This window comes from Procambarus clarkii, chromosome 42 (genome assembly GCF_040958095.1).
Source record: "Procambarus clarkii isolate CNS0578487 chromosome 42, FALCON_Pclarkii_2.0, whole genome shotgun sequence".
Lineage (NCBI taxonomy): Eukaryota > Metazoa > Arthropoda > Malacostraca > Decapoda > Cambaridae > Procambarus > Procambarus clarkii.
This window is the reverse complement of record NC_091191.1, coordinates 10931592-10959581: the sequence shown is the minus strand read 5'-3', so window position 1 is coordinate 10959581 and position 27990 is coordinate 10931592. Positions and strand designations below refer to the sequence as shown.

The window sequence follows — 27990 nt, the reverse complement described above, 5'->3', positions numbered from 1 at the left end:
CTTCCCATCACTTCCCCATTCCCCCTCCTGCTGTCCTTTCCCTCTTCTCCTCTTCTCTCTCTCCAGTCTTCTCTAATCCACCCATTTCTCTCTCTCCCATTTACCTGCATTATCGCGACGTTGCATAATACCCAGACAATCCCGGTATTTCCTGCTCCCCCTCCCCTTCCCTTACCCTTCCTCCTCCCCACTTCCGCCACACCTGCAGCCCCACCCTTTTCCATACCTGCCCCTTTCTCTCCCCCCCATTCCCCTCTTTTCACACCCCTATAACCCCTAACAAGTGTTTCTCTCTCTCTCTCTCTCTCTCTCTCTCTCTCTCTCTCTCTCTCTCTCTCTCTCTCTCTCTCTCTCTCTCTCTCTCTCTCTCTCTCTCTCTCTCTCTCTCTCTCCCTTACCTCCCTACTCCCTCCCTCCCTATCTACTCCCTCCTTCCCCCCAGCTCCATCCTACCTCCCAAGGGGGTAATGTGGGCCTCGGGGGGCTTCAGGGGCGTGGTGTAGAAGTTCCCCCAGCACCCCAGGGGGGCTTAGGGGAGATCCCACGAAATTTTGGCTGTTCCGTTACCCCCCCCCCTTAAAGGTTTATTCTCTCTCTCTCTCTCTCTCTCTCTCTCTCTCTCTCTCTCTCTCTCTCTCTCTCTCTCTCTCTCTCTCTCTCTCTCTCTCTCTCTCTCTCTCTCTCTCTCTCTGCTGCTGCTCCTGCTGCTGCTGCTGCTGCTGTTGCTGCTGCTGCTCGTCCTCCTGGTAGTCGCGAGTACTCTGACGACCCAGAGGGCACTGGATCCCTTTGAACCGTGGTCGGGGCCTATGGCTCTTCATGTTCACGGTGTGTGTATTTTCTCTCCCTCGAGACTCTTGTGCTCTCCCCCATCCCTCTTACGGTGTCCCTTCCCTCCATTCGTAATTCCATCCCTTCTTTGATCCCCCCCCTGCTTCTCTTCCATTCCGGCAGTCCCCTCTCTCTTATTAAACCCTGTTATTTCTCTTTCGCTGTTGCTATGTGTGGGTAAGGGAAGAGAGGGTCCACCACCTCCAAGCTGTGCCTTCTCTCTCACACTCACTCTCTACCTCGTCTCACAATCACTCTACGTCGTCTTACAATCACTCTACGTCGTCTTACAATCACTCTACGTCGTCTTACAATCACTACCTCGTCTTACAATCACTCTACCTCGTCTCACAATCACTCTACTTACAAGCACATAAACGCCCTTCTTGCTCTTCCAATCAGTCTCACAGTCACTCTACGTCGTCTCACAATCACTCTACGTCGTCTTACAATCACTACCTCGTCTTACAATCACTACCTCGTCATACAATCACTACCTCGTCTTACAATCACTACCTCGTCATACAATCACTCTACGTCGTCTTACAATCACTCTACCTCGTCTCACAATCACTACCTCGTCTTACAATCACTCTACCTCGTCTCACAGTTACTACCTCGTCTCACAATCACTCTACTTCGCCTTACAATCACTCTACCTCGTCTCACAATCACTCTACCTCGTCTTACAATCACTACTTACAAGCACATAAACGCCCTTCTTGTTCTTCCAATCAGTGCCTCCCTGCTGCCAGCTAATCTCTGGCCATATTCAATCCACTCATCCTGAGGTTAGTTAAACAGGATTTTACAACTTAAAAGCCATTTTGCATTTCAGTTAGATTATTCGCTCTAGGTGTTCCACTAGCTTGTGTTATCCAGTGTCGTGCAGGAGGCACTGGTGAGGGGGGCAGAGGCCGCTAGTTCACTGCCTCCCCCCCCCTACCCAACCACTTGGGCTGGACGGTAGAGCGACGGTCTCGCGTCATGCAGGTCGGCGTTCAATCCCCCGACCGTCCAAGTGGTTGGACACCATTCCTACCCCCTCGTCCCATCCTAAATCCTTATCCTGACCCCTTCCAAAGGCTATATAGTCGTAATGGCTTGGTGCTTCCTCCTGATAGTTCCCTTCCCTTCCCCCCCCCCCCCCACACACACACACACACACACACACACACACACACACACACACACACACACACACACACACACATCCCTTCCTCTTCCTTAAATATTAATATTTATATCTGGGTTTTTCTATGTATCTGACAGTTTTCATCTGGGTATATTGTGACGTGTGGATATTGCTTGCCATATACACTGCCATCTTCGCTGTGGCGTGTCGCCTCTTACTCTACATAGCATTAATGACACTATGTAAAAGACACATCGAACAATTAATGTAGGGCATACGTTAATGTGTGTATCTATGTATTTACGTATGTAGGTTAGCTTAGTATTTTAAAAGCACCGAATCACCTTCTGTGGTTGATTGTTCGATAAATCCCTGAACTATATGTTTAACACATCTCTAACCCTGTCCATGGAGGACAGAAGAAAATGTATATATGCTGGTTAGCATTGTAAATGTGTGGCCACGTCTGTGATAGAAAATAATAATAATAAAACTTTTTATAGGCCTGCCTTCTCTAATATATAGGATCTGTGCCGCTTCGATTCTAAAGGTTTTCTGCAGTTATTTATTTAAGGACCCCAGATTGTCTTGCTACTTACTGATGGTCTTAATGCTTGTTGCTCTAAGCAACAGCCTAGTGGATCAAAGCTCTCACAATCAAGCCTGGCCTCGGGCCGGGCTTGGGGAGTAGAAGAACTCCCAGAACCCCATCAACCAGGTATCAACCAGGTGTCTTAGTGCTAGTTCTCGCTTCTTGCACTGGTCGACGTTCGGTCTCCGATGGTGCAAGTGTTCCTTCACTTGAACCACCGCCCTCATATCCCAGCTCCTATCCTGCCTTCATGTTCCCTAGTCACGCAACCCACAAATCTGGAAATAAAAGAATTGGACGATATTTGGGTTGGTGGTGACCCATTATCGCGACACCACAATGGTCTGGGATGGTTAGAGGCGTCAGTAAATTCTTATATTTTGAGATGTACAGGTTGCGTGTCTAATGTTCAGCCCCGTTATTGTGTTTTACTGTATGAATCCACTCAATAAAACATCTACATTATTGGCACCGCTTTCAATTTTTAAACCAGTATTCTCTAGAGCGCAGGCAAGGGATATATAATAATTTATACCCGGAAAATATTGAGGGACAGCTTCCTAATTTATAATCTGAAATAAGCCCCGTGCAACCAGGAAGCATGGCATGGTATGGAAAATAGCCCCGTTGAAGAGCAGAGGTGCATAAGGCATCCTAAGGCATCCTCTATCAACATTAAAGGTCCAAGACTTGTCAACACACTACACATAAGGGGCATAACTGGCCGGCCCCTCACTAGCGTTCAAGAGAGAACGCGATAAATTCCTTCAAAAATATACCTGATCAATCAAGTTGATTCATACGTCAGGCTGCGACCAGCTGCGACGAACAGCCTGCTTGACTAGACCACTAACCGGGGCCTGGTCGGGGACCGGGCCGCGGGGACGTTGAGGCCCGAAATCATCGGAAGGTAACCACAAGGAGGTAGTAGCCGTCTTCCGCTTCGTTTCTGGTGTTAGATTAAGTTGTCTTGAATTGTTTTACAGACATCATCGATTGTATCCTCATAGTGCGTGCGTGCGTGCGTGCGTGCGTGCGAGAGAGAGAGAGAGAGAGAGAGAGAGAGAGAGAGAGAGAGAGAGAGAGAGAGAGAGAGAGAGAGAGAGAGAGAGAGAATGAGATTGGAGGGAGAGGCAAGAGGCTAGTGTTTGCTCTCTTCCCCCTTCCCAGTACCACCCCCTCCTCCCCTCCCCCCCAGGATCTCTCAAGCTCTCTCTCACCCACGTCATTATCGGCTCTCTCTCACCTCCCTCTCATGTACCCTTCTCTCCCTCCCTCCCTTCCACTTTTCTGGGAATAATTGGCGTCGCCGCGTAATTTCACCTCTCGTCTCTCCTTCCTTCCTTCCTTCGCTTCCACTCTTCTGCTTTAATTGTTTTTTTCCTTCAAAAATTCTCCCGGCTTCATTCTGTATATTTATCTCTGTGTTGGAATTTTTTGGACTGGACTAGGACAAAGGGGAATTCATGGAGTCACATTTTTGGTTTCCAATGGTGCGCGGCAGATAGTTCTTGTGGGGGGGAGGGGGGGGGGGAGAGGAGATGGGGGAGGGGGAAGCGGATCAGGAGGGGGAGGGGAGAGACAGACCCTCATGTCTCGACCCTGGCACCGCCGGGTTCCCCTCGATATATATACTGTAAATAATATATATATATATATATATATATATATATATAATATATATTAGTATACTTTGGTAGCAGTCTTTCTTGTAAACATATGTTGTTAATTAAATATGACCGAAAAAGTAAGATTAATAATTCTAACACAAATTTTCTCAATATTTCTAATGTTTCTTTTTACTGTCGATGGTAATTGAAAAATCAACTCTCCAAAATTCATTTTTATTTCTAGTCTGACGCGACGCTTGAACACGTTTCGTAATAACTTATTACATTTTCAAAGTTTACACACACAACTGTAACCTGAAAACACAACACAACAGAACACCCACAACAAGCTGCTACAACAGAACGGAGGGAAATGTCACAACAGAAAGGGGGGGGGGGGGAAATGACCTGAGCTGCGGGGAAATATATCGCCTATGGCAAGGGGAAATGATAAACATGGCAGGGTAATTTTGGGTTGCGGCGGGGAAAATATCTGTGTATACATTTTTGCCGAGGGCTTGACACTTAATGAATATGGGGAAATTTTTACATTTTATACAAAAATATGCATTTTAGTTTTAATATGAGCCCCCCCCCCCCGTGTGGGGACATATTGGGACTCGTTACCTTGCTTTGTTTTGTTCTTGTTTTACATGAACAGCTGATACTGCGTTAGTGAGGATGATACTGCGTTAGTGAGGATGATACTGCGTTAGTGAGGATGATACTGCGTTAGTGAGGATGATACTGCGTTAGTGAGGATGATACTGCGTTGATGCTGATGATACTGCGTTGATGCTGATGATACTGCGTTGGTGATGATTCTGCGTTGATGCTGATGATACTGCGTTGATGCTGATGATACTGCGTTGGTGATGATTCTGCGTTGATGCTGATGATACTGCGTTGATGCTGATGATACTGCGTTGGTGATGATTCTGCGTTGATGCTGATGATACTGCGTTAGTGAGGATGATACTGCGTTGGTGCTGATGATACTGCGTTAGTGAGGATGATACTGTGTTAGTGATGATACTGAGTTAGTGATGATGATACTGAGTTAGTGATGATAATACTGCGTTAGTGAGGATGATACTGTGTTAGTGATGATACTGAGTTAGTGATGATACTGAGTTAGTGATGATGATACTGAGTTAGTGATGATGATACTGCGTTGATGATACTGTATACCTCCTCCTGTGTTTGGAGCAGCGTGGTGAGGGAGAGTAGGGTGTACCTTGTGTGTTGTGAGGGCGGGCAAGGCATACCCACTGGTGTGTGGTGTGGGGCATCGTGGCCGAGGGACGACAGGGTATTGGGAGGGGCATCGTGGCCAGGACGGGGCATGGGGCAGGGAGGCTGGTGGTGTACAGTGTTTGGGTCCCGGTAGCCAGCCACTCAGGTACTTGGTCACGTGACCAAAACACTTCCCCCCCCCCCCCCCGTCCCATCTCCTCCCCCATGCCTCCTCCTCCTTCTTCTCCTATGCCTCCTCCTCTTCCCTCCATGTCTCCTCCTCTTCCCTCCATGCCTCCTCCTCCGTCCCCCATGCCTCCTCCTCCATCCCCCACGCCTCCTCCTCTCCCCCATGCTCGTTCCTCTTATCCACCTTCCGTCCCCAGCGGGTCCTACCAGGAGGAAATGCCAGGCCCGCTAGCCTGGTTGGGAGTGTGTCGCCTCCCTGCTCTGATCCGTCCTCATAATAGTACGTCGCATTTTGACGTATGTTTTACATAAGGCCGAAAACTGTCGTACTAGAAAATAGTAACGGCGATTACCTTGCGATGATTTCGGGGTTCAATGTCTCCGCGGCCCGATCGTCGACCAGGCCTCCTGGTTGCTGGACTGGTCAACCAGGCTGTTAGACGCGGCTGCTCGCTGCCTGACGTATGAATAACAGCCTGGTTAATCAGGTATCCTTTGGAGGTGCTTATCAAATTCTCTCCTGAACACTGTGAGGGGTCGGCCAGTTATGCCCCTTATGTGTAGTGGGAGAGTGTTGGAAAGTCTTGGGCCCTTAGTGTTGATTATTATTTATATACAAGAAGGTACATTAGGGGTTAAGAGAGAACATAGAGAAGATGTTGATTTTAAATTCTTGTAAAGCCACTAGCACGCATAGCGTTTAGGGCAAAATTGATGTTAGAGTTCTCTCTCCCTCAGCGTACCTAGTGCGCCTCTGCTCTTCAATGGGGCCGTTTTGCACATCCTGCCATGCCTCCAGGTTTCATGTGATGTAATACCCGTGTTCAGATTTGAAACCAGTCTCCATAATATTTGCCGATTGTAGGTTATATCTCTCTGGGGAGAGAGTTATAGATGTTGTTAAAGATTCAGCTACTCGGAACAAGTTCCAAGTAGCACGGGCTATGGTGAGCCCGTAGTGGACTTACCTGGCACAGGAGCGGTGCTGTGTCTGATCGTCGGGAGAGAGGAAGGAACGGGCAATAAATAAGGAAAGAGTGAGGTGAGGAGCCAATAAGAGAAGGGAAGAATAAGGCGAAAGGTAAGAATAGGATGAAAGGTACGAATGGGATGAAGGAAGGATGGGAAAAGGTACGAATAACAGGAGGGTGAGAAAAAGAACTGGGGTTAGGCTTAAGTCAGGTTTGATAAGAGGGTTAGAGGATTTAAGTATGTACTGTGAAAGGGAAGAGGGAATTATCGGGAGAAAGAGCTAAGCCATCACGACTATATAGCACTGGGAAGGGGCCAGGATTTGGGATGGGGGGGGGAGGAAGAGGAATGGTGCCCAACCACTACGGACGGTCGGGGATTGAACGCCGACCTGCATGAAGTGAGACCGTCGCTCTACCGTCCAGCCCAAGTGCTTGGGGCTATGAAAGGAAAGAGTGATTGATAGATTGATAAAGATTAAGCCACCCAAGAGGTGGCACGGGCATGAATAGCCCGTAAAGGGAAGAGTGTTTTTTTGTGTATTTGTATTGTTTTTGAGAGAGCCGGCGGCTGAGCGGACAGCACACTGGGCGCGTGATCCTGTGGTCCCGGGTTCGATCCCGGGCGCCGACGAGGAACAATGGGCAGAGTTTCTTTCACCCTGATGTCCCTGTTACCCAGCAGTAAATAGGTACCTGGGTGTTAGTCAGCTGTCACGGGCTGCTTCCTGGGGGTGGAGACCTGGTCGAGGAACGGGCCGCGGGGACACTTAAGCCCCGAAATCATCTCAAGATAACCTCAAGATTGTGTGGTTGTTATACCCGGGTGTTTTAGGGTTGTGTATTTGTCCAGTGAAGAGTTGTGCCCAGTAGCTGGGGTTGTTATTGTCATTGTTGTTGTTGTTAATGGTGTTTGGCGCCGTCGTGGTGGCTTACATTGATGCTTTAGGTATTGTAGTGGTTGTAGGCGGTGTTAGTGTGGTGGTCGGGCCGTTGATGGTGGGTGTGTTGATGCTGGGGAGTGTGTGAGAGATGTCAGGGCGGCCGTGTTGCTGCATTAATTGTCGCTAGTGGCGTCTTGACCTGCTGAAGGGTGGTGGTGGGGGTGGTAGTGGGGGTAGTGGTAGTGGGTGGTGGTAGAGGGGGTGGTAGTGGTGGTAGTGGGGGTGGTGGTGGTGGTAGTAGTGGTAGTGGTAGTGGTGGTGGGGGTAGTGGTAGGGGTGGTGGTGGGGGTGGTAGTGGGCGTGGAAGTAGTGATAGTGGTGGGGGTGGTGGTTCGTTTCCACTCCGTAAAAAATGCGACCTCCTAACCTAACCATAAACGTACCGCCGCAAGCAATCCACCAAACCTATCGAGTCCGATGCATAGAAAACGTGGATATTTGTAAGGCGTTACTTTTCACAGGAGGTTGTATGTGTAACGCTGGTTATTCCAAGGTAAAACAGAGACGGTCTAGTAGTTATGAGGATGGGTTAGTGGTGGTGGAGCCCGGTGCTGACACTCCTTATCACACTCACCCTTGTTACAGGAGTACAGGCACACGCGCACACGCACACACACACACACACACACACACACACACACACACACACACACACACACACACACACACACACACACACACACACACACACACACACACACACACACACACACACACACACACACACACACACTCTCTCTCAGGGGGGTGTAGTTTCTAAGTAAGAAACCCCAGCAGCACAACAGGCGAGTATAACTAGGTAAGTAAACACACACACACACATATCCCCAGGAAGCAGCCGACTAACTCCCAAGTACCTTTTTATTACTAGGTGAAAGAAATTCTGCCCATTTGTTTCTGCCTCGGCAGGGAATCGAACCCGGGCCCGGGCCCCCCGAGCGCTGTCCACTCATGGACCGTGAGTGCATCTAGCCAAGAGGGGTTATTACCACGTTCGTTTAATCTTAGCTACGAGCGGCATCTTCGCTACGAGCGGCATCTTCGCCACGAGCGGCATCTTTGCAACAAGCGGCATCTTCGCCACGAGCGGCATCTTCGCCACGAGCGGCATCTTCGCCACAAGCGGCATCTTAGCTACAAGCGGCATCTTCGCTACAAGCGGCATCTTTGCAACAAGCGGCATCTTCGCTACAAGCAGTCACTACAAGCAGTATCAGTATCTTCACTACAAGCAGTCGTCCCCTTCAATCAGTGCATCCGTGTGGGGCCGCCGCTGACATCCGCTCCCACGCTCCTTCCCCTGCCGCTGTGTTTTTTCCGAGCGCTGCTCATGCGTTTTGCTGGGGGGGGGGGGGCTTCGTGGGGTTCGAACCCGGCACATAAACATGAGGGGTGACGCGCCAGCAGTGACGTCACACTTCTAGCGATACGCACGGTTAGCCTACAAACTAATTTAATATAATTGTGAGATAGAGAGATGTTTCTTGCTTAGTTTACCGTATTTTGTGGGTTCCTGTCCCATGGGACGGGCAATATTGGGACACAGACCCAGAAGGGGTACACAGTATTAGGACACAGACCCAGGGGGGTACACAATATTGGGACACAGACCCAGGGGGGTACACAATATTGGGGCACAGACCCAGGGGGGTACACAATATTGGGACACAGACCCAGGGGGGTACACAATATTGGGGCACAGACCCAGGGGGGTACACAATATTGGGACACAGACCCAGGGGGGTACACAATATTGGGGCACAGACCCAGGGGGGTACACAATATTGGGACACAGACCCAGGGGGTACACAATATTGGGACACAGACCCAGGGGGGTACACAATATTGGGACACAGACCCAGGGGGGTTACACAGTATTGAGACAGCGGACACTGGAGCAAACAGTATTACGGCGCCAGATAGGTAACACTACCAATGTGACAATGGCCACCTGGTAAAGGTCGCCCTCGTGGACACTCATGTTATTACTCTTATCTAAACAAATAACCAGAAATACTGACCAAAACATGTTATTGTGTTATTGTGTAACATATATCTGGGGTGATACCTGTTTGATGGGGTTCTCATTTTTTCTGCTGCCCAGTCGAAAACTATATTAACATCTGCTTGTAGTTGTTCAATGTCTAAAACAGAGGTAATTTTCACGCTGATTTTTGTGTGTGCAAACGATGATACGAAGCTGTGACTTCTATTTGTGTCTATACTTTATCTGATATGAGAACAAGAAAAAACAGTGGTGCAAGTACTGTACCCTGAGGTACATAGCTTCTACCTGCGTCTGTAATCGATTTGATTTGGTTGACTGTTAATCTATGTGTTCTATAGGACCGAAAATTGAGTATCCATCGTCGTACTTTACCTGTTTTACCCATTTTATGTGTTATCACTCCATGGTCACATTTATCAAATCCCTTTGCGAAGTCCGTGTATATCTGCATTCTGTTTTCCGCCAATGCCTCAGTGATTTTGTCGTAGTGGTCAAGTAGCTGTGAGAGGCATGACCTTCCCGCTCCAAATCCATGGGTTGTGGAGGTCATTGGTCTCCATGACACTGGTGACTGATTCCCTATCTCACTCAGAAATACTTTTATCGTTGTGCCACATTTTGGGCCACATATTGAAGATAACTTTACTTGAAGAGAACTTTACTGGGGGACAATTTTGTCTTCAGTTTACAGTAGTTGTAAAGAAGAGAAGGGGAGGGTCCATGGACGTGTTTGTTCAATACATTTACCTAATTGTGCTTGCGGGGGTTGAGCTTTGGCTCTTTGGTCCCGGTCCCGACATGACACGCTTCTAGTTCGCCTTCACAACTGGGTCGTGGAAATAATTCTAGCTATTTTGATTTAATTGACAATTGTTGATGGTTATGTTTACAGTCGACGGTTGTGACACAGCTGGAGGTTGTGACACAGCTGGTGGTTGTGACACAGCTGGTGGTTGTGACACAGCTGGAGGTTGTGACACAGCTGGAGGTTGTGACACAGCTGGAGGTTGTGACACAGCTGGAGGTTGTGACACAGCTGGAGGTTGTGACACAGCTGGTGGTTGTGACACAGCTGGAGGTTGTGACACAGCTGGTGGTTGTGACACAGCTGGTGGTTGTGACACAGCTGGAGGTTGTGACACAGCTGGAGGTTGTGACACAGCTGGTGGTTGTGACAGCTGGAGGTTGTGACACAGCTGGTGGTTGTGACACAGATGGTGGTTGTGACACAGCTAGAGGTTGTGACACAGCTGGTGGTTGTGACACAGATGGTGGTTGTGACACAGCTGGAGGTTGTGACACAGCTGGTGGTTGTGACACAGATGGTGGTTGTGACACAGCTGGAGGTTGTGACACAGCTGGTGGTTGTGACACAGCTGGTGGTTGTGACACAGCTGGTGGTTGTGACACAGCTGGTGGTTGTGACACAGATGGTGGTTGTGACACAGCTGGAGGTTGTGACACAGCTGGTGGTTGTGACACAGATGGTGGTTGTGACACAGCTGGAGGTTGTGACACAGCTGGTGGTTGTGACACAGCTGGTGGTTGTGACACAGATGGTGGTTGTGACACAGCTGGAGGTTGTGACACAGCTGGTGGTTGTGACACAGATGGTGGTTGTGACACAGATGGTGGTTGTGACACAGCTGGAGGTTGTGACACAGCTGGTGGTTGTGACACAGCTGGTGGTTGTGACACAGCTGGTGGTTGTGACACAGCTGGAGGTTGTGACACAGCTGGAGGTTGTGACACAGCTGGAGGTTGTGACACAGCTGGTGGTTGTGACACAGCTGGTGGTTGTGACACAGCTGGTGGTTGTGACACAGCTGGTGGTTGTGACACAGCTGGTGGTTGTGACACAGCTGGAGGTTGTGACACAGCTGGAGGTTGTGACACAGCTGGAGGTTGTGACACAGCTGGTGGTTGTGACACAGCTGGTGGTTGTGACACAGCTGGTGGTTGTGACACAGATGGTGGTTGTGACACAGCTGGTGGTTGTGACACAGCTGGTGGTTGTGACACAGATGGTGGTTGTGACACAGATGGTGGTTGTGACACAGCTGGTGGTTGTGACACAGCTGACTGGGCGGTGAGAGCGAAGGTTTTCTTCCCCTCCGTAACCTTAAAGTTGACACCCCACTGTTGGTGCGGTGGTGGCCCTCCCTCACTCACTCACTCCCTCCCTCACTCCCTCCCTCACTCACTCACTCCCTCCCTGCTTCCTGCTCCCTCACTCCCTGCTTCCTCTCTCTCTCTCTCTCTCTCTCTCTCTCTCTCTCTCTCTCTCTCTCTCTCTCTCTCTCTCTCTCTCTCTCTCTCTCTCTCTCTCTCTCTCTCTTTCAGGTTACCTTGACCTTGAGGTGATTCCGGGGCTCAGCGACCCGGAATCATCGACCAGGCCTACTGGTTGCTGGACTGGTCAACCAGGCTGTTGGACGCGGCTGCTCGCAGCCTGACGTATGAGTCACAGCCTGGTTGATCAGGTAGCCTGCCTATCCCTCCCTCACTTCTCTCCCTCCCTCACTTCTCTCCCTCCCTCACTTCTCTCCCTCCCGTCCTTCCTCACTCCTTGCTCCCTCACTCACTCCCTCACTCACTCACTCACTCACTCCCACATTCTCCTCCCTCCCTCCCTCTCTCTCTCCTTCCCTCCTTTCCTACTTCTCTAGCCTCCTATTTCATTTTTTCCCCATTCTTCTCTCTTTACTACGTCTTTCTCCGCTCCGTTCTTCCCTCCCCCTCCCCCCTCCCCTCCTCTCCTCCCTCCCCACTTCCCCATCCTTCACATTTTTAGTGTTTCCGCCATTTATTCCATCTATTTTTGCATTTGTTTTTTTTCTTTTCTCTTCCCTTTCCGTTGCCAGTGTGGAGTGTCTATTGTTCCAGCGCTTGAAGACTCACTCACTCTCTCTCTCTCTCTCTCTCTCTCTCTCTCTCTCTCTCTCTCTCTCGCTCTCTCTCTTTCTCTTTCTCTTTCTCTCTCTCTCTCTCTCTCTCTCTCTCTCTCTCTCTCTCTCTCTCTCTCTCTCTCTCTCTCTCTCTCTCTCTCTCTCTCTCTCTCTCTCTCTCTCTCTCTCTCGCTCTCTCTCTTTCTCTTTCTCTTTCTCTCTCTCTCTCTCTCTCTCTCTCTCTCTCTCTCTCTCTCTCACCCCCCCCCTAACCATCACTCCTGGTAATCTCTCCGCCCCCCCTCCCTCATTATCCTCCTCCCCCCCCTTCCTCCAACATTCCCCTTCCTTTAATTTCCTCTCACCATCCATCTTTGCACGTGTTATTTCCTCTCCCTCTATCCTCACCTCTCCTTTTCTTCCTTCTCTGTGTCTGTGCTTTAGCTTGATGGTTCCCTTCCTTCTCCTCCCCGTCTTCTTTTTTCTTTCTCGTTTTCCTTTGTTCTCATCCCTCCATCCGTTTGTGACTATTGTGGTCTTCCCTATTCCATTCGCTCCTTCCCTATTCGTTAGCTCGTTTTTTCCTTTCGCAATTCTCTTGCTTTCCCTCCAACTCGCCTTCCTTCCTTCTCATTTCGTGTCTCCCTCTCACTAGCCGCTACCCTTCCTCCTTTCCCACTCTCTAACCCGAGCCCTCCTTCCTCCCCCATCTATCCACCCTCCCTCCCTGCCTCCCTCCCTCCCTCCCTCCCTGCCCAATCTGTGCACACTCATCATTACCCTTCACTTCCCCTCTCCCCTAGCTGTGCTTTACCTCCATGCTCTTACCCTCCCTGCCCTAGACCGCCTCCACCACCTACCTCTTCCCTTCCCTCCACCATCAATATGTTTGCTCCGTGTAGCAAAATATTGATCACAGAACTCCACCACTCACCCAGCCCTCATCCTCTTACTCTTACCCTATTCCCCTCATCCCCCGTCCTATTCCCCCCCCACCCCCGTCCTATTTCCCCACCCCCGTCCTATTTCCCCACCCCCGTCTTCTTTTCCCCATCCCCGTCCTATTTTTCGGGAGTAGAGAGGGTGGAGAGGCACAGGTGAAGGGGAAATTTGGAAATGGGGAATATAGTGAGGGGTTATGATAGCAGGCGGGCTGTCCGCCTTGCTGATATTATGTGTACTCATCTAGTTGTTGGTGTGATTGCGGGGGGGGGGGGTGAGCTTTGGCTCTTTGGTCCCGTCTTTCAACTGTCAATTAACTGGTGTACAGATTCCTGAATCTACTGGGTTCTTATCATTGTGTTTACTAGTTGTGTTTTTGCGGGGGTTGAGCTTTGCTCTTTCGGCCCGCCTCTCAACTGTCAATCAACTGCTTACTAACTACTTTTTTTTTTTTTTTTTTTTTTTTTTTCTCCACACCACACACACACACACCCCAGGAAGCAGCCCGTGACAGCTGACTAACTCCCAGGTACCTATTTACTGCTAGGTAACAGGGGCACTTAGGGTGAAAGAAACTTTGTCCATTTTTTCTGCCTCGTGCGGGAATCGAACCCGCGCCACAGAATTACGAGTCCTGCGCGCTATCCACCAGGCTACGAGGCCCCTTAACGATTGTGTGTGTGTGTGTGTGTGTGTGTGTGTGAGGTTCTTCACGTGTATTTCAATATATATGCATGTCAATAGGTGAATACTGTAGAACATCCACATTTACACACTCCGATGCTTTCACACGTTTTGATATTTAGTTAAAGGGTCTTTATTTTATTTGTCATTTATTATTTGTTTAAAGCGACGAGGGATTTCTGATCAGTATAACATCTAGGAATTATGTTCTGTGGGTCTGGGTGTTCTGGGTGGATCTGGGAGTAGATCCAGGCTCTTGGGCCTTCCTCACACCTTCATATTAGGCGCCTCTTCTTAGCGCCTTACTTTGCACTTCTTGTAGTTTTTGCCTGTTAGTTTTCTTTAAGGTATGTAGTAGTAGTTGTAGAGGTTATTGTAGATACGGCCGGCTAGAGCCTTGTGTAAGTGTAGCTGTGTTTGTACTGAGGCTTTGGGATCTCCACAGTGTTTCTAAGGCTGCTTTGGCTTTGTTTATTCAGTCCTTTACGTGAATTGTTAGACCTGTTCTATTGATCTTCAGCCCCAGTATTCTGCCTACATCTGCATATTGGATCGGCCGGTTGTCAAGGATAATGGGGTCTGGCTTTCTTTTTTTGCAATGTGTATTATATGGAATTTTGGTTTATTTGTGATTATTTTCCATTGGTTTTTAATGTTGTTTATGATTTCAATTGCTGCCTTGATCTTGCTGGCTAGAAGCAACTTTGTCCTCTCCCTCCTCACGTTCCTGCCCCCTCCCCCATCCCTCCTCTCCCTCCTCCTCCGTCCTTCCCCCTACACCCTATCTCTCTCTCCCTCCTTCCTCCCCTTCCCCTCCTCTACCTAACATGCTCATTACCCACCCGGCTAAACAGCTTCCCTTTATTCTTAACACACTTCCCCGTTCCCTATTGTTTATCCCTCCGTCTTTCACCGCCCTACCTATTTCCCCCCCTTTACCTTCCATATATCTCCTCCCAATATTTCCCCTCTCCCTCCTCGCCCCTCCACCACCCCTCACCCCGCCCCCCCTCCTCCCACTAACACTCACAGCAATCTTCTCAGGTTTGTCGTCTGTGGAGTCATTACCGTGATTTTACCTTGATATGTTTCCGGTGGTGTGGTGGTGGTCCTCCTGCTGCCTGCTGCTGCCTGCTGCTGCTGCTGCTGCTGCTGCCTGCTGCTGTTTGCTGGTGGTCGTGATGGTGTTTGAAATTGTGGGTTTCATTCAGGATTTGAGAGGCTTTTGATTGGCTGGCTCACCAAGCTTGTCTGCGGCCAGCATTCTCACTCATCTCTACGGTATTTTATCTTGTCGTCGTGTTAAGTGTTGTGTTAGGTGCATTCCTCTGGACTGTGTCTTGATCTGTTCATTGCTGCCTCTTGTTGCTGTTCCTCTTGTGCATGTGTTGTGTTGCGGCCTTAACCCGCGGTCACTGTGTCTCAACCCGCGGTCACCGTGTCTTAACCCGCGGTCACTGTGTCTCAACCCGCGGTCACTATGTCTCAACCCGTGGTCACTGTGTCTCAACCCGCGGTCACTGTGTCTCAACCCGCGGTCACTGTGTCTCAACCCGTGGTCACTGTGTCTCAACCCGCGGTCACTATGTCTCAACCCGTGGTCACTGTGTCTCAACCCGCGGTCACTGTGTCTCAACCCGCGGTCACTGTGTCTCAACCCGTGGTCACTGTGTCTCAACCCGTGGTCACTGTGTCTCAACCCGTGGTCACTGTGTCTCAACCCGTGGTCACTGTGTCTCAACCCGTGGTCACTGTGTCTCAACCCGTGGTCACTGTGTCTCAACCCGCGGTCACTATGTCTCAACCCGCGGTCACTGTGTCTCAACCCGTGGTCACTGTGTCTCAACCCGCGGTCACTATGTCTCAACCCGCGGTCACTGTGTCTCAACCCGTGTCTCAACCCGTGGTCACTGTGTCTCAACCCGCGGTCACTGTACATTTACAGTTTGTGTCTGCAAGATAGCTCTTGGACCCCGCCTTTCCTACGTCAGTTGTGTAATGTACTGACTACCAACCTATTTTTATATCATTTCTCCCATATATATATGTCTCACACCCCAATGCTAGAAATATATGTTGGTAATATATAAAAAAAATCGCACAGTAATGTAATTAATACAATTCTTTTAGTGCATTCCTCTTGTTGACCTTCAGTACAGGGTATGGGTGTTGCTTAATATTTCTTTTGAGACGTTGGCGTTTCCAACTTCCACCTGTATCCCTCAATATAAAAAAGCCGTATTTGTTCTCTGTCTCTTTCTCCCTCCCTCCCTCCCTCCCTCCCTCCCTCCCTCTCTCTCCCTCCGCTGTTCCCCCTCTCCCTCCCTCCCTCTCCTTCCCTCCATCTCCCCTGCGTCTCTGTAAGTATAAGGTCAGGCAAGACCAAAGGTGGAAGAGAGGGCCAGGATGTGTGACGGAAAGGTGGGAAAGGGCGTTTGTAAAAATTATATATTAAGAAGACCCTTCTTAATATAATTATATAAACGTAACATGGATATAATTGTTTCATTCAGTGGCATAAAGATCACTTCAGTACCCGTGTCTATTATAGTGAGTTTGTTGTCAAGTGTTGGTGAAGGGCTCAGTGCTCAATACCAGTGAGGGTTATTGGTGAAGGGTTCAGTGCTCAATTGTAGTTTATTGCATTTTTTAGAATTCAGTGGGAACTCATTGCTAGTTAACATCACTGACGAATGGTTTTCAGAATATTGCCGTAGGAGTGAGCAGTGATTACTGCTACAAGTCATTGGGATTGACATGTCCTGCTGGCCCCTTGGTGGAATGAAGACTTCGCAGGTGCGTCAACCCGCGGCAAGGGTTGCAAAAGTTGAATTGTTGCGGATGTGATGATAACGATGATTGCCACAGTCATCGTCAGCCACCACCCACATGTTGCCCACAATATACAACCTAAACGCACAATCATAATGCATTTAGGTGGTTGTGAGGTGGGGGTATGATTCACTTCCAATTTCACATTAAGTCTAGCTGCGTGCAGTATAGACGCAGCATGCTGCAAGTAATTATCAAAAGAATGCACCAAACCGGGAAGGCTATGCAGCACCAAGCATGCTGCAAGAGCCGTCCACAAAAAACACAAGACTAAACAAAATAAATGCATGTGGGTAATGTTAATGAATGTTGGTCAGCAGGCAAGTTGCTGACGTTGATTAGTATGCCGCGTGTGAGGGCGCGGGGTGGCTGGCGTCCCTGACACTACCACTCTACGCTCTTTCTCAGCGTCCAGGTTCCCGCCACCTGCACACACATACCATGCTAAGCAATCATGGGAAGAAAGACATGATAGTCAGTAGATACTCCGTCAGCAGAACTATTCATATACTTTGCCACACCATATAATTGAATGCGAACAAATTGCTGAAGTCAACTCTGTCAAACACACCATATGTCAACTTTACGAAAGAGCAAAAATGCGTTTCTTAGTTGTTGGTAAACCTTCGTTTCTTAATCAACTTAATGCATATGGACATGGTTTTGGGAGTGGTGGGCTGTTGTGAGGTCAAGTGACTAATATTTGTCTTAATTCCAATTGTCGGCATGATTTGCTGTCCTTAAATTCAGATATTGTAGTGGAGAAAGTAAGAGGCGGAGCAGCATTGACCTAGCCCGTCAATTTTCTCCCCAGCTGAGTAACTGTCGGGGAAGCAGCCCGTGACCTCTGTAATTTTTTCATCTGTTGCGTCTGTTTAGTCACGCAGCCAGTCGCCTCTCCACATGTATGTCTTGTGTTCTATAGCCAGGTGGGTTTAGATTGTATGATGCGTAGCCATATTAGTTTGATATAGACGTTGCCTAGAAGCTAAAGTTCCGATATAACTTTACGATTTACGGTAAATTACGGTTTACATCACGATTTATTCAGTCAAATGCACGATAAGAAAGAATGCATTTAACTGTCAATTTCTACACTACTAAGGAATTTTTTAGTAGGAGTTTCTTGGGTCGGGTGGAGAGTCTTTTTGTCTCATTTTAGAGTGGTTTATATATATTAGTTACTGTGGGTACTTTCATTAGTTTCTTTTTATTTAAAATCTTCATTTTATAACTTAAAAATACGTGTAAACCTTTCTAGGCTTAAAATACTATTTTACTTCAAATGTTTATACAAATTAGTTTATAGTGTACAGTAATAAAAGTTTGTTAAGATTAAGTACTATAATTTAAAGCAATATTTGTGTATGCCTCGGATATCTCCTCTTCTTTTGAGTAAATTTGTATATGATTTTTTATTAAGATTAATTTTAATTTTAGTAGTTCAGTATTTTTTTAGCATTTTCTTTTGGGTTAAGCTCAACAGAGGAAAGATATAAAAAAGAAGAACAATTTTGAAAATGATAGCTAGATTATTTAGGATTTTTTTTATCCTCCATCAAGAATTTTGTTTATTGGATTAATCCTTTTCTAGGATTACTGTATTTTTTTTATCTTTTATATATTGAGGATCTTCATGTTGGGTTTTAATATGCTCAAAACTTACAAAGATGTAATATGCCAAGTTTTAAGGTAATTTTAGGAACTCAAAATTTAGGTTTAACTATATTAATTATTTCTTTATTTACGTTAATTGTATTTAATAATTCTTTAGGCTTTTTGCCTTATGTGTTTACAAGTTCAAGACATTAAGCAATAGTGTTATTGCTAGCTTTCCCTTTATGGTTATCTTTTATAATGTTTGGTTGAATTAATCATACTCAAAAATATATTTGCATACTACTTTCCCAAGGAGATCCAGGGGTTCTTATGCCTTTTATAGTTTTAATTGAAAGAATTAGAAATATTATTTGTCCAGGAACTTGAGCAGTACAGGTGCTCATTAATTTGCTAGAGAAGTAAATTAATGTCATCACATAGATGTCATTCTCTTCGTTTAGTAGATATAAGACCTTGACCGTTAACGGGTTCAGTTAGACCTATAATATTAACTGCTGGATTAATTAAGTGATTTCATCAATTTTGGACCAATTTACTGTTTTTAAGATTTGTGCATATAATTTTAACTAATTCAGTAGTGATGTGATGCAGATTGTAAAGGAACATACCAAGGTTTATTTACATACTCAAATTGTGATGGGAGGTTTACATTAGAGAATGACTTTTTATTTAATCAGAGGTGCTCTTTTTTTTTTTTTTTACTCCTCTAGCCATTTTTCATAGAAGATTTTCAATGAGTATTCCTGCTTTCATTTTTTGATGAGGTTAATTTTTTGTTTTGTTAATTTTTTGACAAGGAAAATTATTTTAACGCAATTTTAATATTCTAGGTGCCCGTGTCTCTGGCCATGTCGAGTATGAACAGTGGAGGAGGTCACCATCAGTTTCAGCAGCAGCAACAGCAGCAGCAGCATCAACATCAACATCAACATCAACATCAACACCAACAGCAGCAGCAACAACAGCAGCAGCACCAGCAGCACCAACCACAACACCAGCAGCAGCAACAGGCCGTCCATATCCATACCCATGCTCGTGGCCCCTCTTCCATGATGTGTGCCGCACCAACACAACCCCATCACACACACCATCTCACTGGTAGCCATGTGCAGTCCCCACCTCACCAGGTATGACTTAACATGTAGTCGACTTAACAGTGGAGTGCATGTTAAATACATAGCTCAGTTCCTACAGGACCTGGGGGGGGGGAGGGAAAGGTTATAAATGAACTCACTCCTCAGCTGAACTTACTACAGTAATACACTATGACCCAAAAAAAGGACCAGGGTGAGTATTGGAACTACACTTCGTGAACGGTAGTTCGGTACTGCAACCGTTCTGAATAATGCAAGATAATGTTAGTTGAAATATAAATAATAGTGTTATGTAGTATTAAGTGATGCTGGTATACATTGTCATTGTACAGGTAGTTACTTTGTGTCTTTATTTCTTAATTTCTCTTGAGAATGATTCTGTTAAAAGAAATATATGAAAATGATGCATAAATATTAAGAAACTCATTGTAAATATGTAATGTAAATGATTTTACAAGAATGATATTTTTAAGACAAATGAAGGAGGGAATAAAGTACAGTATAATATATATTGAAGTCACCCTACCGTCAGGCCTGGCTGAGGGCAGGCTGTATATGGTTGCATGCTAGTATATAGGAAAGTATTCTGCTCAAGATATCCAAGGATCATGAGTCGGCAAGAAAAACCAGAAAAGCTGTAGAATGAAAGTTACAACTGAACTTTTAGAGGCAGTTGGAGAAATGGAATTGAATTCGCACAGCTATTATACCTTACCAATGATGATACTTTTCAAGCCGCTAGTGCTCTCTAGAGTGGAATACTGTTGAACAATGACAGCCTCTTTCAAAGCTGGAGAAATTACTGACCTGGGGAGCGTGCAGAGAACCTTTACTGCTAGAATCCACTCAGTAAAATACCTACACTATTGGGACCGACTAAAGAGCCTAAATCTGTATTCTCTTGAGCGCAGGTGGGAGATACATAATAATTTACGTGTGGAAAATATTAGCCGAGGGGCTGGTCCCAAACCTGCACACAGAAATAACACCACATGAGACCAGAAGGCATGGCAGGATGTGCAGAATACCTCCATTGAAAAGCAGAGGTGCAGTTGGTTCTCTTGAGAGAGAACTCTCAGAGGTCACGTCAACATCAGAGGCCCGAGACTGTTCAACACGCTTCCACTACACATAAGGGGCATAACTGGCCGACCCCTCACAGTGTTCAAGAGAGAACTGGATAAGCACCTCCAAAAGATACCTGATCAACCAGGCTGTGATTCATACATCAGGCTGCAAACAGCCTGATTAACCAGTCCAGCAATGAGGAAGCCTGGTTGGTGACCCAGGCCACGAGGACACTAAGCCCTGGAAACACTTCAAGGTAACCACAAGGTATGGTGACTTGATGGAAGGTAAACAAATAGTGCTGAAGTGCAGCAGCCTGAAAAAGTGTGTGATGAACCCCAATTGAAAACAAATGATATCCGAATAAGGAGTCTTGCAAAAAGCAAGTAATTTTTGCAAGGAAGCCTGGAATGGGATGTAGGTGCACCTAATCACCCTCTCTCTCTCAAAAACAATGAGCTTCTATTCCCAAGCAAGAAATTATACCGTACATGTTAACCTTATTTCTGGTAGCGAGTGTGAAAAGGAAACTAGTTTTAAGGGTGAGGTGATAGAAAGAGGGCTAGATTCAAAATTGCTGTGACAACAAGAAATCTAATGGCATCTAGAGACCTAACAGACTCTATTCGAGACCTAACAGAATAAGAGGTTGTATTAAAAAAAAATCTTATTCAGCTAAATAAACAAAGTGTAAGGAAGGTCTGAACCACACCCTAACTTTGGGAGCTCTGATAAGCTGCATGATATAATTGAATTTGGCATAAGCCCTCTACCTTACCTTGAGACAGCCAATAAGGAAAGACATGACAGTTACCACAGAGATAGGACAACTTATAATGGGAGAGAAAATGCTGCAGCATCCACCATGTCTTGTTCAGAGGATCCCTCACTGACTTGCATCAAGATATACTAGATTGGAAGAGCTAGCCATAGGAGCCAGGAACCAAGGCTGATTTGGCCACAAGGAGGCAAGTAATATCATGCTGCCTTCAAAACATTCCAACTTCTTAAGTATCATTAACAGAACCCAGCTCACTCAGCCAGTCCATCACAGCACAGTCAGCTTACAACCAATTAGATTCTAGTTTAATTACCAGGCTGGATGAGACATTTGGCTTTATTTCCTTACACCCAATGCCTCTTTTTCATTTAGCATTAAATAGGTACTTTACCTGGGCAGTAAGCAATTATTGTGAGTTGCATCTTGGGAAAGGTCAGTTGTTGGCATAGGGCAATGATTCCCAAACATTTTTACACTTCCACCTGTAAGAAATTTTTAAGAAATTCATCTCCAATGCACACTATTAAATTTTGCACCTCCAGTGGTATTATTATGATCTATTTTTAAACCAGTATTGGATCTATCCTTACAAATGAAGGTTCATACACAGAAGACTACAAAGAATCTAGTGAAATCTTAGAAAAACAGTGTGAGGCTATATTTAGCACGCCAACAAACAACATGAAATTTAAAGGGTGCTGTTTCCAAATGATCTATCAATCTGGAAAACTTCAGTGCCTCATTAGATATTTTTCTTTTCATTTTAGGCAGATTGGCAGAAATAGGTTGCTTTGGTGCATGAATAAATCCATATTTCAGATATTCTATATTATATTGTCAACATTTATTCTTGATTTGTCTACCTCTGCAATTTTTTCTCTGAAATTTTGAATTTAAATTTAATTAATAGACAAAAAAGTTATTCGTTGAAAGTAAACAAAAATAAAAAATAAGTACAGATCTAACAGGCAGACATTAACACAAAATCAAAATATTATTTGAAATGCATTAATATTCGCTAACCAGAAAAAATGCTTAAAATATGCATTTGCATATGCAGATGTGCATTTATGTAAAATCCAAGCACTACACCTACTGTAATGTATAACATTTACATACATGCATGCACTCACATCTACTTCAGTTGTAGAGACATACATGTATTACTAACTTTCTTGCACAGCATGTTATTGTTTCTTACACAAGTTATGACTTTATGTTATATTTTAATAAGAAATATTTGTAATGTTAGCAGAATTGTTAATATTATTTAATATTTTTAAATAACTTCCCTGTACTTGTCATTTAATGAGCATTGAAAGCAATAAAAACACAAACACTTTAAATGTGAACTGATGCATTTAAATTGTAAAATGGGTGATCGGTGTTCCATCCCACTTCTATTGCTCCCTGCCACCCCTCATATATATAATTTGCTGAGAGATTAATGATTCTAGGATTTTACCAGTAATGGAGAGCAGTGACACTGATCTGTAGTTACCAACCACTGAGCGGCTCTTCTTTTTGTGTACTGGAACAACGTCTGCCTTCTTCCATAAGGAGGGCTAAATTTCTTGAGCTAGGCAGAGTTGGTAGAGGCATGTGAGAGGTGGAGCCAACAGGTCAGCACAGCGGCTTAGTAGTCTTGGACTGATATTATCTGGCCCTACAGCTTTACTTGTGTCAAGTGTTTTAAAGAGATAGAGAGGAAGGGAATTATCAGGGAAAAGTGCCAAGTCATTTTGACTATATATTTCTGGGAAGGGGTTAGGATAAGGATTTGGGATAGGACTGGGAAAGGAATGGTGCCCAACCACTTGGATGGTCAGGGATTGAATGCCGTCCTGCATGAAGTGAGACCGTCACTCTACCGTCCAGCCCAGGTGGTTGGGTACTTCAGACTGCTGTATAACTATATCAGTCATCCTAGGCTTAGTGCTTGGAGAAAGATGTAAAGGCTGACGATTAGGATCAGGGACTTACCTGGTTGATACCTGGTTGATGGGGTTCTGGGAGTTCTTCTACTCCCCAAGCCCGGCCCGAGGCCAGGCTCGACTTTTGAGAGTTTGGTCCACCAGGCTGTTGCTTGGAGCGGCCCGCAGGCCCACATACCCACCACAGCCCGGTTGGTCCGGCACTCCTTGGAGGAATAAATCTAGTTTCCTCTTGAAAATGTCCACGGTTGTTCCGGCAATATTTCTTATGCTTGCTGGGAGGACGTTGAACAACCGCGGACCTCTGATGTTTATACAGTGTTCTCTGATTGTGCCTATGGCACCTCTGCTCTTCACTGGTTCTATTCTACATTTTCTTCCATGTCGTTCACTCCAGTACGTTGTTATTTTACTGTGTAGATTTGGTACTTGGCCCTCCACTTGACTTGCATTTTGGCAGCAAAATGGTTTGCAGTAGATCAGCCTTCTCCCGATTGCTGGTTGCAACAGTTCCATACTCCCAGTTTAGAGGTGGGATTGTGTCCCCAGATGATAAGATGAATATACCTGCCGATGTTTAACCAGAGACCACCAGACCTTGGATCCAACTCTTCCAGATGCAAGTTTTCTTATTCTTAGTGTTACTGATTCCCATCTTGATATAGCCCACTTTTGAACCTCTTTCATTATATGACAAGGTTGCCTGTAAATGTTTCTGTTATGAGCTGAGGGATACCTTTTAAATCTCCAGGCCTTGTTTTTGGCCTCGTCTGCCATCTGGAAGCGATACTCAAACCAAGGCCGAACAGTAGTTTTCTGTCTTCTCTCTCTCTTTAGTCTCTCTTTTCTTTCTCTTTAGTCTCTCTTGACTCTCTCTTTAATCTCTCTTTTCTCTCTTCTAAGTTCAGTATGCAAATGTAATGTAATAATATGTTTTAATTGTGAATGGCTTTTGCAGATGGGTGGTGCCAGTGGTGGTAGTTACAGCAACATTCCCCGCCTCCATCATTGCAACGTTCACTCCTTTCTTTGTTCTAACCCGCCTCTCCATCATCAGTACCAGGTAAGTTAGTTTCTCGTGTGTTAATTTTTGTTATATTATCATTGATGTTGGATATGTAATTATGGAATTTAAATTGTTAGCATTATGGTATATTTGCCAAGATTCTTGAGGTTATCTTGAGATGATTTCGGGCGTCTCTGTAGCCCGGTCCTCAACCAGGCCTCCTTTTTTGTTACACACCCCCAGGAAGCAGCCCATAGCAGCTGTCTAACTCCCAGGTACTTATTTACTGCTAGGTAACAGGGGCATCAGGTGAAAGAAACATTTTGCCCATTTGTCTCCACCTCCACCAGGGATCGAACCCGGAACCTCAGGACTACGAATCCGAAGCGCTGTCCACCCAGCTGTCTGGCGCTTATCTCACAATAGGATATTTGGGGCCTGGGGCTTCCCCCCACCCGGGGAGGGTGGGAAGGAGTCCCAGGGAGAGAGGCAGATTCTGGTCGTGGCTCCTGGTAGGTAAGGGGTGCATCTCACTAAGGCTTGGCTCGCCCAGCACTTAGCTTGGGAAGCTCATGAAGTCTGCCATAGGCCAGTCCTCAAAGGAAGCTTCAATTTTGCTAAATAAATAAATAAATTCATAAAGTGCAGTGCCCAATTTTACATTTTATGAACTCTGGATGTTTTGCATATTACTCTTCATAGCCTGGAGTTTTATTTACACGTTTTCATTCAATATCTTACCTCTAAATGAAGGAAAATGGATATGTTATTTTCATAATTAATAAGTAGCAGCCATTGTACATCTTGGTATTTAATTTGTAGTGTAGCAGTTAAGGCTTTTACCCATTCACCTCACATGTGAGAATGACTTTTGTTCAATCCCTGTGCATCTTATTTTGTCTGAGGTTATCTTCAGATAATTTCGGGGCTTAGCGTCCCCTCAGCCCGGTCTTCGACCAGGCCTCATTTTTGTTACTTACCCCCCAGGAAGCAACCCATAGCAGCTGTCTAACTCCCGGGGTACCTGTTACCTGCTAGGTAACAGGGGCATCAGGGGGTGAAAGAAACTGCCCATTTGTTTCTGCCTCCATTGGGGATCGAACCCAGACCCTCAGGACTACGAATCCTAAACGCTGTCCACGTGGCTTATCAGGCTTCCCGGCAGGGTGAATTTATTGGGTACTTTTGCCTTTGTACACCCAACAGTACAGTAATTGGGAATTACAGTATAAAACAACTGGTGATTGTGTTCTAAGGAAAATAATGCACTGAATAACATACTTGATTCAGGACAAAAAATATATACAATACTGTATTTAAATTTGTTTGAGATTGATTATGGTGGGGATTTCAGTATTTGTAATTAGTGGTGATAGTTCAAAAGTTTTCTGGAATGACTGAAACATTTTGTTTAATTTCTTTCATTTATAATATTTTACTCAGGCAACTGTTTATTGAAGGCAGGAAAAAACCTATATCCTGTAGGGGATATAAATATGTGAAAGCAAAAGCATTGGTTGAGAAAATTACATTAAGAAAAGTTACTAGATAAAACACTACATGAAAGAGTAGAATAAGTAAGTGTTTAATAAGGTTTGTTTCTTATATGTTAATTGATATTTTGTTGATATTTTCAGATGAATGGGGGTTGCCTTGGTCCACAGCACCATTATGCCCCGATGGTGCCACCGGGTCATCATGCCCCTGGTCCTCTCCTGGCACCTGGTGGACCACCCCAGCTGATGGCTGCTGCTCCTCAGCCTCCACACACCCACACTTCCTTGTATGGCCAGGCTCCCATGGCAGTGGCTCCCCCACAGGCCGTCCCCACCCACCTCACAGCTGTCCCCGGACAACTGTCTGCACCGCCACAAAGTCTGGGAGTGAGTGTAGCTCCTCAGCTGCCACCTCAGCACCATCACCACACCCACCAACAACCCACGCCTCCATTGGTCACGCCTTTCCCTGCCCACACTCACCTTCATCAACTTCATCATTTACATGTAAGTTTGGAAGATCTGTTTTTTAAGTTTTTTAGTGAGAATTGGCAAAACAAATTATTGTCTTTGAGCAGTATGCTATTCCTTACACAGTGCAAATGGTTCATTCTTCCATAGCAAAAATTAATTTGAATTGACAGGCAAGCAGTGGAAGTGCAGGTAGTGCACGAGGTGCCAGTGTCGACATGCTAGGACGGGGGCTCTATCGTGGTCCAGGCCAAGGTCACGTACTCGGTCGTATGAGAGGACCAAGAGGTAGCAGTGGTAGTAGTCTGGGAGGCGCGAGACGCAGTAGTTCCAGCTGGCGAGGGAATACCATGCCACCAGCTGCCCCTCCACCTCCTCCACCCCCACCTCTTCCTAGTGCTGCTGCAGCGGCAGCCACATACCCTGGCATTCTCTTACATTTCTTGTGAGTTATTTTGTATTTTTTGAGTACAGATGTACTGTATTTAAAATTTTAGAATACAATGCATTACAGCATTATATGTTATAAAAAATATGATTCCAATATAGTTTTTAGGCAAACCCAAAGATCCTTCCAGTTGACTGTAGCTAATTTGATCATGTTTGTTCTTTATGAAATACCATGCATTTCCAGGGCAATGTTGTCACATCCATCGCTACACCAATACAGCGTGGTAGACCCAGTGCCTGCAGAAGCTCCAGACACAGAGAATTATGAGGCCCTACTACATCTGGCAGAGAGACTAGGCGAGGCCAAACCTAGAGGCCTTATGAAGACCGTGATTGACCAGCTCCCGTCCTATAGGTAAGTAGAACTCTTAATAATGCCAATTATTAGAGAGATGATTTTGAAAGATAATTATTATAGACATTATTATTGTACATTATTTACATGAGTATAAGACACAAGGTTAGTTTTGGGTAAATTTAATGCAAAAATGCATGGATCCCAATTGTAAGCTGCACAGTTTGTTGTGCACAGCACAATAAACCACTTCTTGAAGAAAATTAGGTGCCCTGAGTTAACAAAACAAATAAATGTGTGTGCAGGGTTAGTATCCCAATACAGCAATGATGCCCTTGGCTGCTACATAGGTATCGAGGCTCTCCATTTTGCAGTATGCAATCATTGTGTTGGTAGTAGTGACCTTTAGTGATGTAATGTAACTTATACTCATGCAAATATGGTATGTAAGGGAAATATATATCAGAATAGACAGAACCTTCAGGACAGATATTGGAAAATTGTAAATAGTTTTATGAATTGTGTTATTGATCATGCTGCTTTGGATTTAGAACCACTTGTATGACTGAAAAATGTCATACAAATTTTGTCATACAAATAAAAAAGGAGGTTTTGTCTTTAATATTAAGTATAAGGAGTTGTTTATAATGTAACAAGATGCAATATATATCAATGTTTGTGAATATATTGCACAAACAATACTGAGACATGATTTCCAGGTATACTGGGGAGAAGTCCGACACTAAACAGACAACATGTGTAATATGCATGTGTGATTTCGAACTGCGGCAGATGTTACGCGTATTACCATGTCTGCATGAGTTTCATACCAAGTGTGTTGATAAGTGGCTCAAGGTAAGTTGTTCATCTGCAGCTGTGTTTCGGTCATGCACTAGGGGTCTTGGTTGTCTCG

At 45.6% G+C, this 27990-nt stretch overlaps 1 protein-coding gene across 15 annotated transcripts in view; it reads left to right on the top strand.

Moving 5' to 3' along the window:
- Positions 1-27990, top strand: part of LOC123770261 (RING finger protein 44) — a 177703-nt gene that overhangs the window by 132019 nt on the left and 17694 nt on the right. For 10 of the 15 annotated variants that reach the window (XR_011231261.1, XR_011231263.1, XR_006774318.2 and 7 more), the window contains 6 exons: positions 19313-19609; positions 24318-24422; positions 26003-26368; positions 26506-26777; positions 26967-27137; positions 27797-27932. Coding sequence is in view for 11 of the 15 variants with exons in the window: in XM_045761938.2 (XP_045617894.1) it covers positions 19313-19609; positions 24318-24422; positions 26003-26368; positions 26506-26777; positions 26967-27137; positions 27797-27932 (1347 nt within the window). In the remaining 4 variants the exon portion in view is untranslated. Of the gene's footprint in view, positions 1-16639; positions 17337-17403; positions 17792-19312; positions 19610-24317; positions 24423-26002; positions 26369-26505; positions 26778-26966; positions 27138-27796; positions 27933-27990 lie in introns of those variants that run through there. The other 5 variants (XR_011231262.1, XM_045761940.2, XM_069339910.1 and 2 more) reach the window with 3 other exon arrangements.